At 36.9% G+C, this 16096-nt stretch overlaps 2 protein-coding genes across 5 annotated transcripts; both read right to left on the minus strand.

Moving 5' to 3' along the window:
• Positions 1-5727: 5727 nt before the first annotated feature.
• Positions 5728-11426, minus strand: LOC132096454 (E3 ubiquitin-protein ligase rnf152-like). 3 transcript variants are annotated; one of them, XM_059501821.1, is made up of 3 exons: positions 11294-11426; positions 6850-6957; positions 5728-6494 (listed from the first exon to the last, which is right to left on the minus strand). In XM_059501821.1, exon 3 carries the CDS (start codon positions 6371-6373, stop codon positions 5786-5788), a length of 588 nt encoding a protein of 195 aa, XP_059357804.1. In that variant the 5' UTR covers positions 6374-6494; positions 6850-6957; positions 11294-11426; the 3' UTR covers positions 5728-5785. The 3 variants fall into 3 exon arrangements, with proteins under 3 accessions (XP_059357804.1, XP_059357805.1, XP_059357802.1); XM_059501822.1 differs by having other exon boundaries at positions 5728-6658; XM_059501819.1 differs by having other exon boundaries at positions 5728-6758.
• Positions 11427-12277: 851 nt separating this feature from the next.
• LOC132096455 (bucky ball-like) lies at positions 12278-15390 on the minus strand. 2 transcript variants are annotated; one of them, XM_059501823.1, is made up of 5 exons: positions 15235-15390; positions 13651-15153; positions 13478-13579; positions 13244-13345; positions 12278-12880 (listed from the first exon to the last, which is right to left on the minus strand). In XM_059501823.1, the coding sequence occupies exons 1-5, from the start codon at positions 15386-15388 to the stop codon at positions 12849-12851; spliced, it is 1893 nt and encodes a 630-aa protein (XP_059357806.1). In that variant the 5' UTR covers positions 15389-15390; the 3' UTR covers positions 12278-12848. The 2 variants fall into 2 exon arrangements, with proteins under 2 accessions (XP_059357806.1, XP_059357807.1); XM_059501824.1 differs by having other exon boundaries at positions 12278-12894.
• Between the last annotated feature and the right edge of the window lie 706 nt (positions 15391-16096).

A 16096-nucleotide genomic window follows, 5' to 3' on the forward strand; every position in this document is an offset into this window, starting at 1 on the left:
TCTGTGCGCATTGAATTTATTTAATACATGAGTTTCACAATTTGAGTTGAATGACTGAAATAAATGAACTTTTCCTTGACATTCTTATTTATTGAGAAGCACCTGTATATATTTAGATTCATATAATTGATATTATATATATATATATATATATATATATATATATATATATATATATATATATATATATATATATATATATATATATATATATATATATATATATACATATATATATTAAATGTAAAAACATATTTTTCTTAAATATATACATGCATGTGTGTGTGTTAATATAGACATAATAAATATACACAGTACACACTCATATATTATGTAAACAAAGACTTTTATTTTGGATGTGATTAATTGTTTGACAGCACTAATATATATGTGTGTGTGTGTGTGTGTGTGTGTGTGTGTGTGTGTGTGTGTGTGTGTGTGTGTGTATGTGTGTGTGTGTGTGTGTGTGTGTGTGTGTGTGTGTGTGTGTGTGAATTTACACAAATTGCTTTTGTTCGTAAGGACATGCCATGGATTGTTAACACTGTGCATTGTTGTTGGTAGTCGCAGCCTTTTGTGCTGGTTGTATTTTTCCTTATTATCCACAGTTGGATCTCAATATCAATATCTGAGTACAAACGATTGCAGACTGCAGAACATGCAAGACAGTCGAAGAAGGATTCAAGGCTTTGTCAAGAGCAGTGGGCAGCTTTACTGCTCAGGACTAACTAGGAAGTCATACGCTTTCACAACAGGCTGCAAAGAGTCATTGATGCTTGAGGAGGCATTGAAAACCAAGGTGTAAAGGCCATGTGATGTTCTCAGGGCCTCCTGCAGGAATATAATCAGCTGTGTGTCGAGTATCTCTTCCAACCTGACAAGCACAATGATGGGGACAAAAGAATTCAGTGTGGTCAGCACATAGTGTTTCATGTGGAAGGCAAAGTTATGGCAGACAATCTCTATTGCTACACAATCACATCTTAATGTATAACTAAAAGCTCATATATATATATATATATATATATATATATATATATATATATAAATCAAATGCTTTTTTGGTGGAGAAGTGAGGAAGAAAGAAGTAGAAATGAAAGATTGTTTGAAATATCCAGAATTGAGAACCAGGAAGGGTAAACCAATTATTTAAGAAAAATCTATTTTATTTATTATTTTATATAACTATATTCTATTATTCCCTTCTGTGTGTGAGCCTTTAATTTCATCTACTTTTAAAATGTTTATTTATCTATTGTGCTTCACAAAATACCCAAAGGGGCTACACATATTTATGACAAAATGACAGAGACAGCACTAAACCTTGAAGCACAACTATTCAAAAACGTTTTTTCCTTCTTATAGACAAAGCAAATATTAAATAAATTATTTGTAGTGTTCTGAGGGTTTTTCAATGTACATATCAACCACTGCCTGGAAAATACAGAGTATCTTTACTACAAGCTGAAGAGAAGAACACATTTTCAGTTTGTCTTTAAAGGAGAAGGTACCTGTAAGTGCCATGTTTCTGTAAACTTTCAGCATATTTTAAGATGAAAATTCCTGAATGATTCTAAAAGTTGTTATAGCTCATCGTTTTATGATTTTACATATTGTCTTAAAAAAATGTGTTTCAAAGTGTTTTTCACATAGATGCCATAGAAGAACCATTTTTGGTTCCACAAAGAACCATTCAGTCAAATTATCTTTGAAGAACCATCTCTTTCTTACCATTTTATAATCTGAAGGAACTTCTTTAGCCACAAATAAACTTTTGTGAAACAGAAAGGGTTTTTTTAAGAGTTTTTGTATTATTTCAGCCTGAAAACAGTAATGTGTGCTTTTGGTATCTCCCAAAACGACTGCAAAGCATTCCTCCAGGCCCAGAGCGAGACAAAGAACTTAACGTGTTAAGTCAAGAAATTAAGCCTTTTCATGTCTTCGTCAACCAGTAAATGCAGGAACACAAATTAGTCTAAGTTTGCTTATTTACAGAGCTGTTCCCATTATCTGCTTATAAGCAGACATTATGAATTCACACAAGTGGCTCCAAAAATGATGATGGAGGAAGGATTCACAATGATTGGCTATCAACCTCTGGAAGACAAAGTGAATTTTCTTCCTTTGTGTTTTTTCCAACCCAGCCATTCAGAGGGAGGATGTGGACTTTCTAATAGATTTAATTGCTTGTCTGGGCTGTGAACTCTAGAAAGTTTTCCTTAAAAAAACACAGGATAAATATGTATAGCCTTCTTTCTTTATACCTCTGATTCCGGGTATCAGTACAGCATTGTGAGCAAAAAACAAATATATATATATATTTATATATATATATACACCTTTATTTTTAATCTTTCTTAGACCATATATATATATATATATATATATATATATATATATATATATATATATATATTGGCAATTGTTAATAATTTATTATTTATCAAGGTGAAGTATACTATATGTGTTCTCCTTTAAAAATCCTGTAGTTTTTGACTGATGAACATCTGAACTAAATTATAAATATGATTTGAAAGACATAATAGTGAACCACATTGACTAAAGGGAATAGATGATCACATTTTCATGAAACCAGCATGCTGCTGTAAGATGATTCATTCCTTATGTAGCATGACTAAACTGCACCTGCTCTTAATCATGATGTACAAAATGACGTTTGGGGAATTTTGAAGGGAAAGTGAAATTACCAATGTCTCTGTTCAACTGTTTTGCAGTCTACTACTGCCTCCTGCTGGTAGGAGCTAATAATGACTGGAGTTACTAAATTAATAGGTCTACCTTATGAGTTTATGAGATACTGAACACTGTACAAGAGTCAAATATTCATTTAATTATCCTTTTTCAATTAACATATTAAAATCAAGTACATTTCCGGTCTCTGTATGTCTGAATTTGTTGGTTTTCATTCTTCTCTCGTCCTACACAAAATAATTTTTGTGCATATGTGAATTTACACATTTATTTATTTGTATACCACCTGCTGTTCTAGCTCTATTAATAATAAAATTATATGGTATGCAGGTCCCTCTGAATTTAGGTTTCTTATTGCAGATCAAGCCGTTAGCTGGGATTAATTTGTCTTCTAGTCTACAACTGACAGTTAAAATTGGAAATCGGTCAGAACAGATGATTGCTTTTTTTATGCTTTTTATCCAAAGATCTTTGTCCTGACAGTATTTTTATCCATATATTCTCAAATATATATTTCAAAAGCAGATGAGAACATCCTTGTGCACATTAGAAGATTTGTGAGCGCGTGTGACTGTGAAGATGGATTGTGTCAGTGTTGTGTGATAATGGCCTGTTAAAGGCCCCTTTGTATAGGTGATTTACTAAAGTTAGAGGAGAAACTGACATGTGGACAACACTATCAATCATGTACAGTGCTGTCTGGCATTTTGCATGATTTCAGCAAATGCGTGCAGTTCTGTGCATGTTGACAGATGCAGGCCGAGGTAAATGAGGTGTGCTCTTTTGGCATTGTTACGCAGAGCTCTAAATATGCATACTGACACAATAATATGCCAAAAAAAATGTGGAGGCTGCAAGAACACCACACCCATATTTTCTTATGAAACATTTAATTTCTAAGAAATTCGATTAACAAGATCTTCCTCCTTTTTTTGCTGCATCAGCTAGCAATGTGTGTGTGTTTGAAGAGTTCTGCTGCAAAAGCCTCTAAGTGCCATTTGAAATTAGATCTATAAAATAAAATAGGGCATAATGTACTGTAATAATTCAATGTAATGTTGTTGTTGTTTGTTTGTTTGTTTTTTTACAAAACAAAAGTTATCTCAACATATAAGTCATCTCAACTTCAACTTTTGTCATATTTATGATATATTTCACATCTTTATTATTTTGACATAATTGTGGCTTCATTTTGACAATGTTATAATTTTCACTATATAATGTCCATTTCAATTTACTAATTACACAACACAAATTTATAACTTTTTTATCTCCTAATTTTTTCTAAGAATGGCCATACTTTGACTTAAGTCAATTATTATATAATTATGATTTACCTATAATATGCTTATATATTAATGGGCTTTCGTAGATCATAGCAAATATGATTTTTATTTTTCATTTTCTCCAAAAGCGACCAAGAAATGCTATTGCATTTTCATGACTTCCTAAAATAAAAAAGGAAATAAAAATATAGAAAGTTAAGGCCAGAGAGAGAGAGAGATGTCATAAAGTAACTCCTTCAGCTGCATTAGAAACCCCATTGCAAATGGAGTGACTGTTTTTTGCAATTTAATTCTGCAGAAAGTAGCCTATAGTGTTTAGAAATGTACCTTAAAAGACTAATTATATATATATATATATATATATATATATAAATACTTTGCTAGAATTATCTAATTGTTGTGGAATGGCATCATCACAGTCATTCTGGAAGAGAAAAGGTACAGTGTGTTCTACGGTAAATGTTTGGGCAAGAGACAACATGACTGTGCTTGAGTTTATGCACCTGTAGATGAATCAGTCAAACCTGTTAATAAAGAGTACAGCAATACTGTCATATGCTTGTCATTTGTAACAAGATATTTGTCTTTCATATCAGATGTTTTTATATCATATCAGTTCTATTCATAATAATTCTTGGCCTATAAGATCACAGTTTAAAAGCATAGCAGGATGTTTTTACTATATGACCGTGATGAACAACTGATCATTCCTAATCATTTGTGTCAGTCTTCTATTATATCTATTTTAAATGTAATTTATTCCTGTGATGACAAAGCTGAATTTTCAGCATCATTACTCCAGTCTTCAGTGTCACATGACCCTTCAAAACTATTCAAATATGCTGATTTGATGCTCAAGAAACATTTCTTATTTTCAATGTTGAAAACAATTATTGTGGAAGCTAGAATATGTTGTTTTTCAGACAGGATTCTTTGAGGAATAAAGAGTTTAAAAGAACAACATTTATTCAATGTTTTATTTTATTTTTTATCAATGTAAAGGTCTTAAATTTTGATCCAATTCATTGCATTTTTGCTGAATAATTATTTAATTTCTTTCAAAACGATCTTACTGGTCCAAGATTAACAGAACAGTAGTGTATTTATGAAGCTTTTTAAGCAGCATGTAGAGTCAAAAGGTTCTCATATTAATATTAATTTGTTTTGAATGAAGTTTAAATTATGCCACACAAATCAAAGACTGATGTTTTCACTCATTTAAATCAAAGTCAAAACCCATTAGTAAAAAAAAAAAAAAAAGTAACAGCTTGTTACCAATAAAAAAAAGTAATTAAATAAAAGATTGTATTTTAAAGAAACTGCTTTAATGAAACACCTTAAAACATACAGCAATCAAACACAGCAATAAACATTATTTAAAGGCAGTGCAGCTATTTAGCAATATGTAAATTCATTTCTCAATTTTAGTGTTCAGTTACAAACTGCACAACGCCTACAGGGCTGTCAATAACGCACAAATCTAACCAAGTTAATTTCCCTCAGGTACATACTACATACACGACATGCAAATACATGGAGTGAATACTGCTAGATTCTTTAATGACATTTCTGCACATTAATTGAACAAATTCCCTGCAAATGAATGAATCAGGGCTTTTGCACTTTGGAAATAACACAAATCGCATTGATTTGTGCCGTTGACTTTCATTCCCTTCTGCTCATCTACCATATATTATTCACCATATGTGATGTACATAATCACAATCACATAACAGATTCTGAGCAATATTGGTCGGTCCTTTACAAGTAAATTTGATGAATCTGTCTCATCCGCAGGAAATAATAGTGAAGCGTTTGGACACACAGGACATGTTATGCAACACAATACCCAGCAGAAAAATCAAAATGAGTGCCACCAGTAGCACAGTGCAAACCCCCGTCCATGCTTTGGTCTTAACCGCCACCTCCTCCATCCCCTCCTCACCTGTGTCATCCCCCAGCACGAGGCTCCCGCCATCAGAGACGTTTAACACCCCAACACTTTTAGGGCCAAATCGACACGCTGGTTGTCCGGGAAGCAATGCCTCATCTGTGTCCAGAGGGATGGGCATCAGGTAGCAGCCACTGTTGGGTAAGTGTATAAAGATGGGAGTGTGCTCAGAGGAGTGAGACGGACTGATAATGGAAAGCACTTCCGGGTCGTCTGCAAGATGGGAGACCGAAAGTCCGCCAGGGATCTGCGTCACACTACGACACCAGGGACAGCGAAGCTCTCTCTGACTGAGCCGCATCTGGCTCAGACACACAGAGCAGCAGGTATGCTGGCAGTGCAGGAGTTTGGGACGGCGCCGTTGGCTGAAGTAGTTGAAACAGATTTGGCACTCAAGCCTGGAGTTCTGGGACAAGGTGTCCATCGTCCTTAAAACGTGGCTCTTCGGTTACTTTAATAATGCTATTCTTGCCGATTTGAATCACCAATGCACTTCTCCGTCAACCACTCGGTGCTGATGAGGCCGTCTGCACGTCTGGCTCTGACTGCGGAAGCGAGACAAATGTGTTGCATCAAAACAGACTGTCAAGAATTTAATCCAGGGGATAGGTTTTGGCACATTCACATGCAGGCAGAGGGGTTAATTTATTATGCGCTCGCTGTGAGCTGGATCTATATTCTTGTCAGGCTTGACTTAAAAGTAGACGTCCTGGATAGGTAAACAAATCAGCAGGGATTAGGACTGACACAGTCACCCTAAGCCTAGACATCGGTCGTGAAGAATGCGGAAGATAAATCGTGTATATCAGCTGAAAACAAAACGGCTTAATTAGATAATTATCTGTGATTAATTCTATGATAACGTGAAATGACTTCATGGCTTCACAGAGTGATTCTTACCATGGGTCTAGTATAGATCCAAGCAGGGTATCAACTCATTCAATGAGCACAGCTGGAAATAAAAGCAGTCCACAGGAATATCCTTCCCCGTCTAATGATGAAATAACTCTGTAAAATAGGAGGAAATGAATGACAATAAAGAAAGAGTTATTTCACAGACTTGAAATTCATCCATTCTTAAAGTAGGGAAGACGAGGTTAAATGTGCCATTTTTTCTTTTTTTAAGTTAACAAGAAGAAATTAAAGGTGAACTAAAACTTCTAATATTTAAGATTTTAAAATAGAAGAATATATCTATAATGTATAGCCACAGAATATGTCTTCACCAATAAATAAACTAACTTGACCCATGTTATTGGCAAAGTGTATCATATCACAAGGTAAGTTTAAGAATCATTAGAGAATATGCAACCATATTGTGTGATTTAAGGAAAATATTAACTTAAATGTCAAAAACCATTACGCCTGTAGTGTTATTTTGCTGTACATTATAGACAATTCATAAAACAACCAGGGAAACAGAATATCTGAAAATTGTGAATTTTTTTACCATTTTATAATAATATACATTCTCATAGCGTACAAAACATGCATCTAACACACTTTCCACCACAGCTCCAATTATTTTGCTGATTTATTTAATAATGAATTTAATCTTAAGCCAAACAATAATCAAGGTTTTATACATTGGCAATTCACCAACATGTACAATCTTAATACCCATGCTGTACAGATTTTTTTTTTCAGATTTCAAATATTTCAAAATATACAAAATCCATTGCTATACTGTAAATGATCTTTTTTTTCATAAATACATGTAGTTTTAGTTACTTAAATTACTTATTGATTATTTTTCCATACACTTTCTGTCTAAATACATTTATAATTTGCAAACTGTATATTTTAAAAACACATTTTGCATTTGCTCAAAATGTGTTTCAAGATTGGAAATGTACTTTCTGCCACTTGACGTACATCTTGTAATATATATTTTGCATTTGAAGGTTTAAAATAAATAAATATATATATATATATATATATTCTCCAGTTTGAAAAAACTGCACTGTTAACAACATAGATTTAGCATAGATTTGAAATATTTTAGCCAGATTTTTATTTTATTTCTCAGAATAGATACATTTTGTTGATGCAACAAGAAATAATAATTAAAAAACATGTTTTTTCCTGAGAAATGCTTATGACTTTGGTTCATCCCTCAGTCTGAGCAAGACAAGTTATTTCCTAAACACATGACCATGATAAGAGGGTGACATACCTTGCTAATGACACATCTAGTACTCCTCCTTTCCTGACTGCTGATCTGTGTTCTCTGTGCTCTTTTCTTCTGCTTTTTTCCATGCTTTATACCCCTCTTCTATTTATGTTTGTTTTGTCTTCAAATATATACGGTTTAATATTTAGGATACAATATATTTATTATTGGTTTCTGTATAACCTGGTAATCAGGGTTGATTTATTGGCATAAAATGTTGTTTTACTCAATGGGCAGTGTAATCCACTTATGAGTGTTTATATGGCCACACAATGGCAGTACAAATTTTGCCTGGATGAAAAACTTCCCCTTACAAGCAAGAGCAAAATGTGACCTAGTTTAGTCGAACCCGTAGGTACAGTTTCTCAAACCTGCATGACACATGACTATTAGCATGCATGAAGCTGACCAATGAATGAGAGTTCAAAACCCCTCCAGCACTCAAGCTTCCTTATGACCTTAACCAATTCAGAGCTTAAAAATATTTCCTAACCTCATCTAAAATGTATTCGAGGGCAATTGTTTCTTTCAGGTACTGTACAGCTAATATGCATTTTAATTGCCTGGCTCAGTGCTTGTCACTAAGTGAGAAATACTCAAGGCAAAATGAAGTGTGCTGGTACTACACGTCAATCACCTGAGAAAAGAATGAACACTTACTTATCAAGTGACCAAGTTAAATTTAAATGGCCACATTTTCAGCATAAGCCTCACTCCAGACTTCCTGTTGTTTCACTTACAGCCATAACATCATAATTTGCTCATGTGACCTTGACATGCAAAACAAAAGCTATCGCATCACGCAATTTGCGCTCTTCTCTTTCAAGTTCAAAGGTTTATACCATGTAATAATTGCTCATATATGTATAATTCCATTCCATCCCTTGAGGGTGAAAATAATTAATAATGCAATTAAGCCTGCTATTGTAGCATGAATGGACAGACGCCCCTGAGGGATTATCCATTATTAGGAGCACATTATCTTGTGATAGAGAAGCGGAAATATTTCCCTCCTCTTTGGGACTTCCAATCAAAACGCATTACAGTAATATCATAGACAGCTTTAGAGACATACAGACATGAATACTTTTAATTTACTAATAGATCTTAAAGGCTTTACCAAAACTATTTTTGCTAAATGAGACCAGTTCACCGTTTGAAGACATGATTGTTTCATGCTCATCAAATTGGTGTCATTACAAATGAGGAAAAAAAAGTGCATTGAAAATAAAACAAGTATGGACGCTGCGAATCCAGCTCTCTGTGATGGAGAAATTGTGTGCTTCTCATAGTATCTCAGTAACCATGAAAACCATTCCTGCTCAATTTCACATTGCAGAATTTCCTTCAGCAGTTCTGGTACAGCACACAGGGGAGAAAACGTGCCAATCTATTAAACGTCCTGTGGGCACATTTACTAAATCATATGAAATATTTGAGAAGGTGTAACCTTGAGAACACGTCCTTTGAGTTCTCACTTTTGTACTGGCATCAATCTTTCATTTTATGCTGAGCAAGCTGGCTTTCACTTGGCATATTTTCTACTTGAGCTAGAAATTTTTGCTTTTTTACTTTTAATTTAAAACAACCGAGGATCAAGTGCATGACTAAAGAAATGCAATGGGACTGGGTATACTAGATGCGCATAACAAGATATTATCAAATGTGAAACAATGCCTTTATGATTTTATCTTTAAAGAAACATGAATCCCATGGTGGAAGCTTCACTGAAGGTCAATCTTCAGTCTGTCATCTCGAAAACTAAGACAATGAAACAAGCAGATAACAAACCAATAACTGTGTGCTACTGCGGAGCATCAACCTAATGGATGCAGCTGAATCAGGGGATCTGATTTGTCAGAAAGGGGGGAAAGAAAAAAAAACATCACTTAAAATCTAAAGCCTTGAGGCGTTCCTCAAGGGCAATGCACTGACTTGAGCAGGTGGGGAGGGGTGCTATTCATGCATGCCCTTGGCCTTTAATTTTGATGCCTTTTTTCACGCCGTTCATGTAAGTCGCCTGTGGGATGTTGGTGTTACAACTCACCACCCATGTTAACCTGCGTAAACAATGCAGAAATGTCAAACATCCCAGGGCAACACATAATTTATACAGCAAAGTCACACAGATCTTCGTGTGTTTATTTTTTAAATGAAACACACCGAACTTCGGCTGACTAGGGTGTGTTTGCGACAGGAAGCAGATAAGCTTTTAACTTTGTACTGAAATGCTGTCTGAATGGGTGTCAAACTCTTAAAGTGATTAAAGTGCATGCTGCTCATCTACACAAACCCATGTTAATAATAAAACCAAATGTATAGAGAAAAGGCACCTCGAATGCTGAGAGAATCAAGCAGTTGTCTGATAGCAAAGCACTGAGATAACATAAGATAATATATGTGGAATTCACAAGGACACAGTAAAGACAAAAAACCTTGAATGATGAAAAGGTTGAATGACACATAAACAGACTCTGTGGGCTAAGGTTTGGGATTTATAAAGATAAGCCAAATACTTTGGATTGTGTGACATGTACAGGCATTATCAGGGCACGTCTGTTTTCAAAAACAGTCATATTTAGACTAGTTGCCATTGGCTGCGTCTTAAAACCTAACAAGCAGCTTACACTGCAGGGCATTCAACACGTCTATGTCACCCAGAAATGCAGTCTAGTTAGGCAGCTCACTATATTTTGACACGCGGCCATTGTTGCGTGTCTCTAAACAATCAAAACAAGACTTAAACCGGAACAGAGAAGAAAGCTGCCCGAAATAATCCTGCTGCAATCTAAAAAAAAAAAAAGTGAAAGAGAATTCATATATATATATATCAGGTTCCATCCGTATTGCACTGATTCATAACACAACAAAACACAGTAAAACACAATACAAAACTTGATGGGTTGGTACGGTGCAGAGGCTGAACTTGCTTTGAACAGATGTGCTCCAAAGTTACACGCTCAGCGCAGGTTATAAAACCGCGGTTGAAACGTAATGCAGCAAATATGCATCTATGCAATGGACCAAAAACTAATCCAAACAGATTAAACTCTGTTTAAGAATTTAACGAGGTATATAAAGTCTCAGAACAACTCCGATGCGAATGCACAAATAGGAAAGCCAAGAAGTTTCACCTGTTTCTTTGAAAGAGTGTGGGGGGAGGAAACTCACCTTGTATATCGAGAAGTGTTTTCATCTGTGCAAACGGTGAACGTCGCGTGCGGAGCAGCCTCATCTGTCATATTACACTCTGCCTTCTTCAAAGGCACACTGTAAACTCTCTTCTACTCCCTCAGCGCAGCCAATAGCGAGCAACGTCTTCGAAGAGAACAGCCAATAGAAGGACCGCTAATCATTTTGCCACGCCCCTTTACATCGTTTTTCGAGTCCAAACAGGTCTGATCGTTTAGTCGTTTGAAGGTGGATTATATTTGTTACAAAACAAATACTAACTTGCCTTGCAAGATAAGTACAACAAACAGTGTCTTAAACATTACAGAAATATACAAACTTTTCGTTGATTTTTAGCATTTTTATGAGCGCTGAAAGTAGGATTTATAGAACTGAAGCAAGAAACTAACTAGTTACCGTGAACTAATGAAGATGCTCACAATGTTGTATAAGTAAACTTATTTTGTGCATTGTTAAACATTGTATAACAAGTAATCAATTTCTATACCATTCCTCTTGCCAAAATCAGATTAAATTAAGCCATCAAACCGACTTTTTAAACAAAGCTGTCATTCAAAGTGACAACCTATTGCAATGCTGAAATCAAATGGATAATCTGAGAAGCTTGTGACGTTTGAACAAATTTTTTAGCCCCAAAGTCAGTCAATATCAGCCCCAGCAAATATAGTCCATCATAAGAATTAGAAGTAAAACAAAAATACTTTGAGTACAGATTAAGAAAAAGGCCACTCCTGTGTATTTGGGCGAAGGCAGAGTTTAAAAACCCAGGGCTAGAGTTTATCGGTTTTAAAGTTCACCACCAGCTGAGATACTGGAATCCTGACAAGCCCACACTAATGAGCTGGCCCTTGTAAATTAAAAACACATGGACAATGGCAACAAACAAAATGCAACCTAGTGAGGGGAGTTTTTTTTTTTTACCATCTCTTTAAAGCAGAGGGGACACAAAACACACCAGACAGGTCAAGTGCAATGCTGAGGCTTTAATGACACAATAACACTGTACAGCTAGGTGGGGTTTTCTGCATGTCAACATTACACAATGTATAAAAATAGCACAGTAATAAAACAAAGACATCTGGACTAAGAGTGGCCAAACTGCCAAATTGTCCACTTTACTTCTCATCCTTCTTTTTCCCCCGTATCACCCATAAACCAGCTGCATCTCCAGTGCCCAACATCTGAAACCGGTCGCAGTGGGCCAGTCCTTGACCATGTGAAGATTCTGAACCCTTGCTGTGAGACCAGATCCACACCTCCCAGATCCAGCCACATGAGAAAAGGGCTTTGTAGGCATAGGTCAAGGCCTGGTCAAGTGAGAGTAGTCTCTGTATTATATTAAGATGAATGCATTGCACCCAAAATAGAAAGTTAACTTGAGCACTGGAAATGCAGCAAGGTGCAAGTCACTGCCATACTTTTTTTTTTAAGTTACATACAGTCAAGAACAGTGTCCATGTGTACATTCATAGTGAAGTGCATTTTACACACGTTTCGGGTAATACATTCAAGTATTACAGCAGTGCATCGTGGTTTAGTATCTTGTGCCCCTTTTCTTCATAGCACCTGATGGGACAAAGCTATTACACAAAAGACATGGATTGAAAGTGGTGATTGACGCCCCATTCATACCAAAAATGACAACTAGAGGTATTAGCGTCCACATCAGCGAACGATATGGTCGGTTTATTCCAAGCACACTCTTGTCTGCCGCTATAAACCATTTTGTTATAGCCGGATTGATTCGAATTGGGTGTCGAATCCTTCATCAGTTGGAATTTTTTTTTAATAATTTGTGCCTTTGTTATAGCGGTGGAATGGACTCCACGGTTCTCGAATATTGAGAGACTCTTAGAACTTTTATCGTGATTTTATGGTTCTCATTCGTTGTGTGAACGGGGCTAAACTGGTTAAAAACTCCAACCTCACCTCTGCCTCTCTGGTAGTAGGTAAAGTCAGCCTCATTATATTCACTTCTTGGTCTTTGCTGGTGGACTGCCTTACAAATCGGCTTTCTCAATGGAGTTCTCCCTTTACAAAATCAAAAGAACACCATTTAAGAGACCAAGCATACTTGACACTTGCCTTCAACTTCAAAAGACTTCACATTCAAGTAGGCAAAAATCCCCCTCCTCCCCCACCATTTAGAAGTCTGTGTCCTACCTTGATCTTGAGGTCCACCAACTTGCCTCCAAGCCCTGGGTTTGGCACCACAGCTTGCCCAATTATCTTGGTCAGAGACAACACCCTCTCTCCATTGTTGTTCTAAAAATATTTCTGCATGAGCAGACCACCTTGTGACAGTATTAAAAAAAAAAGAAAAGAAAAACCCTTACCAATACAAGGCCTGCACAAGGCACTCTTTTGAATTCTCTTATCTGCTTTAACCAGAGAGCCATACTCCTCACAGCACTCTCCTTTGGGATACACACAAGCATGCTCGCATAGATCACAGCGCTCTTGGCCCTCGCACCGCAGCTTTCTGTGCCGGTGTTTGGCACAGTGATGCCCACAAGAGGGCAGCACATGTCTGCTGCAACACTTCCTCTTGGACACTCTTGGCGACTCGCAGTTACTCCGCACCTCTGCATCAAGGTCATACTGGCAGTCAGACTCCTCATCTCGCTCAGGATGGCGGTGTTCGGCCATTTTGCACAATCCTACCTCATCCTGCAAGCTTGAGCCACAGCACACGCACATTTTATGGCAGACAGGGAGAGCCTTCTCCACGCTCAAGAGCTCTTTTCTTGTGCAAATGGGCACGTCACTGGTTTCAGCCAGCCTGCCACCACCAACATACACATGTCCAGGAACGAGATCAAGATCCTCCACATCAGTGGAGAACATTTCATCTCTGGAAGAGAGCTCATCTATGGATGGACTCAGGACACTCTGGCGCTCTTGGGTCACTTGAGGGTAGTAGCTGTAGGAATATGCACTGCCAACAGAGGACATATAGTTCTGTGGAGGCAACAGAGTAGTTGGCGAATCGAAGTAAACAAGTGGGTCAATCTCTCGTTCAAGACAGAGGCCAGTTGTCGTCTTATTGCAGGGCAAGCGAAGGATTTGATACTGCAGGTCAAAGTCTTCCGAGAGATTTATAAGGGGCTCCATAACTGCAGCAACATCAGTAGACACAATATTTTGTACCTGCTCATCACCTGGTTTCTCCAAATCTGGGTTCGCTGTTGGACCAGCAGTGCTTTTGATACCACTACAGAACACATTGCCAGTTGCACTGGTTGTTGGCTTTCCATTTTGGCAGCACAGTTCTTCAGCAACACTCTGTTGGTCATCGTTCTCATTGGCATGGTCTTCCTCATGGACAGAAGAACGGTCAAGGGGTAGCACATCTGATAACACGCATTCATCCAGTCTACCCTGGCTAGATTCAGCATCATATGCGGAGTCACTGTAGGTCGTGGGCCTTGTGACCTGATTAACTTGTTCCTCCTTACCTTCCTGAGAAACAAGCTCTAACTTCGAGTCTTCATTTAAACCGGTCAGTTTCTCCCCTTGCACTACATCCGGTGTAGAGGAGACCACATTGTTAAGCCCCTTGTCACTACCTTGGTCAGATGTCTTCAGACTCTCAATTTTGTCTATCAGTTTGTTGACTGAATCACTAGAATCTGTTTGGACCTCAGAACAGGCGGTCTCCCGATGCATCCCTGCGTGTTGAAAGTGCTGGCGGACACGCAAATCGTAGGATGCAACCGAGGGGAAGTGGGGGTTGATTCTTCTGTAATCAATTGGCTGCATGGGTGCATGTGGGATCACATACCCAGGATACTGCATAAACTGATAAGGGGCCATGTAGGGACGGCCAAAATGCAAAGCTGGAACAAATTTTTTTTTTTTTAATAAACATTTTGGAACTAATCAAAAGTCTACAATAAGCAGGGTCTCAAAGAACTTACCTGGCCCTGGAAACCCGTAGTGGCCATATGGATTCATGGGCCATTGATACATGAAATAAGGCTGAGATGGTGGTTGAACATAGAAAAAGGGTCTTGTGTGGTTTACTGGGTGGTGAGGTTGCCCAACTCCCATTGATTGTGAAGTGTTGGTCATTCCTTTAAAAACACCCCACACCAAACATTCGCAAGATTTTAATATTATTATAATTATTATTATTATTATTTTTATTTTTTTTCCCTTTATTTTTTATTTTTTGCTCCGTTGTTTGCCCAAATAGTAGACAAGGCTCTAGCAGAGTCATGGGTTGAGAATACCTTCCATTTTTTGTGAAGAGACGAAGAAAGACAGCACAGGATACAAAACACCGCAATACTGTGGAATGAAAGAAAAACGTGCCACACTTATAAGCAATAGATTATACCAGAAAACGGCAAAATAATTAAAAAATGGATAAGCATGCTATTAATACAATTTAAACGTATCGACAAAAAAACTAACCTTAGATGTGAAAGTGACAAAGTGGACTTAAATGTGCATATAGCGAGAGCAACTAACTCTGTCGTTACGGCTTTGCACCTCGGATTTATAGGTTTCATGCTTGTTTCCAGAGCTCCACATTAATGCAATCAAATGGCAGCCAGCAGGTGTATCCTATTTGGCATATATTCTGCAATCACTGACGTCGGATTTTATCATAAGAAGTTTAAAGTTGTGACTTACGTTCCTTATTTATATTATTATTATTATTATTATTATTATTAATACTACTACTACTACTACTAACAGTGTTGATACATATTCATTCGGTATTACAATTAAACTTAAAACACCGTCTTTTCTGTAGAATCCATGTTCATTTAC

This window comes from Carassius carassius, chromosome 20, assembly GCF_963082965.1.
Source record: "Carassius carassius chromosome 20, fCarCar2.1, whole genome shotgun sequence".
Taxonomy (NCBI): Eukaryota; Metazoa; Chordata; class Actinopteri; order Cypriniformes; family Cyprinidae; genus Carassius; species Carassius carassius.

Coding starts and splice junctions, on each gene's coding strand:
- LOC132096454 (XM_059501821.1), bottom strand. CDS start 6,373: ATGGACACCTTGTCCCAGAACTCCAGGCTTGAGTGCCAAATCTGTTTC.
- LOC132096455 (XM_059501823.1), bottom strand. CDS start 15,388: ATGACCAACACTTCACAATCAATGGGAGTTGGGCAACCTCACCACCCA. Junction 15,154..15,234: donor CTACGGGTTTCCAGGGCCAG/GTAAGTTCTTTG, acceptor AATTTGTTCCAG/CTTTGCATTTTGGCCGTCCC. Junction 13,580..13,650: donor CTTGTGCAGGCCTTGTATTG/GTAAGGGTTTTT, acceptor AAATATTTTTAG/AACAACAATGGAGAGAGGGT.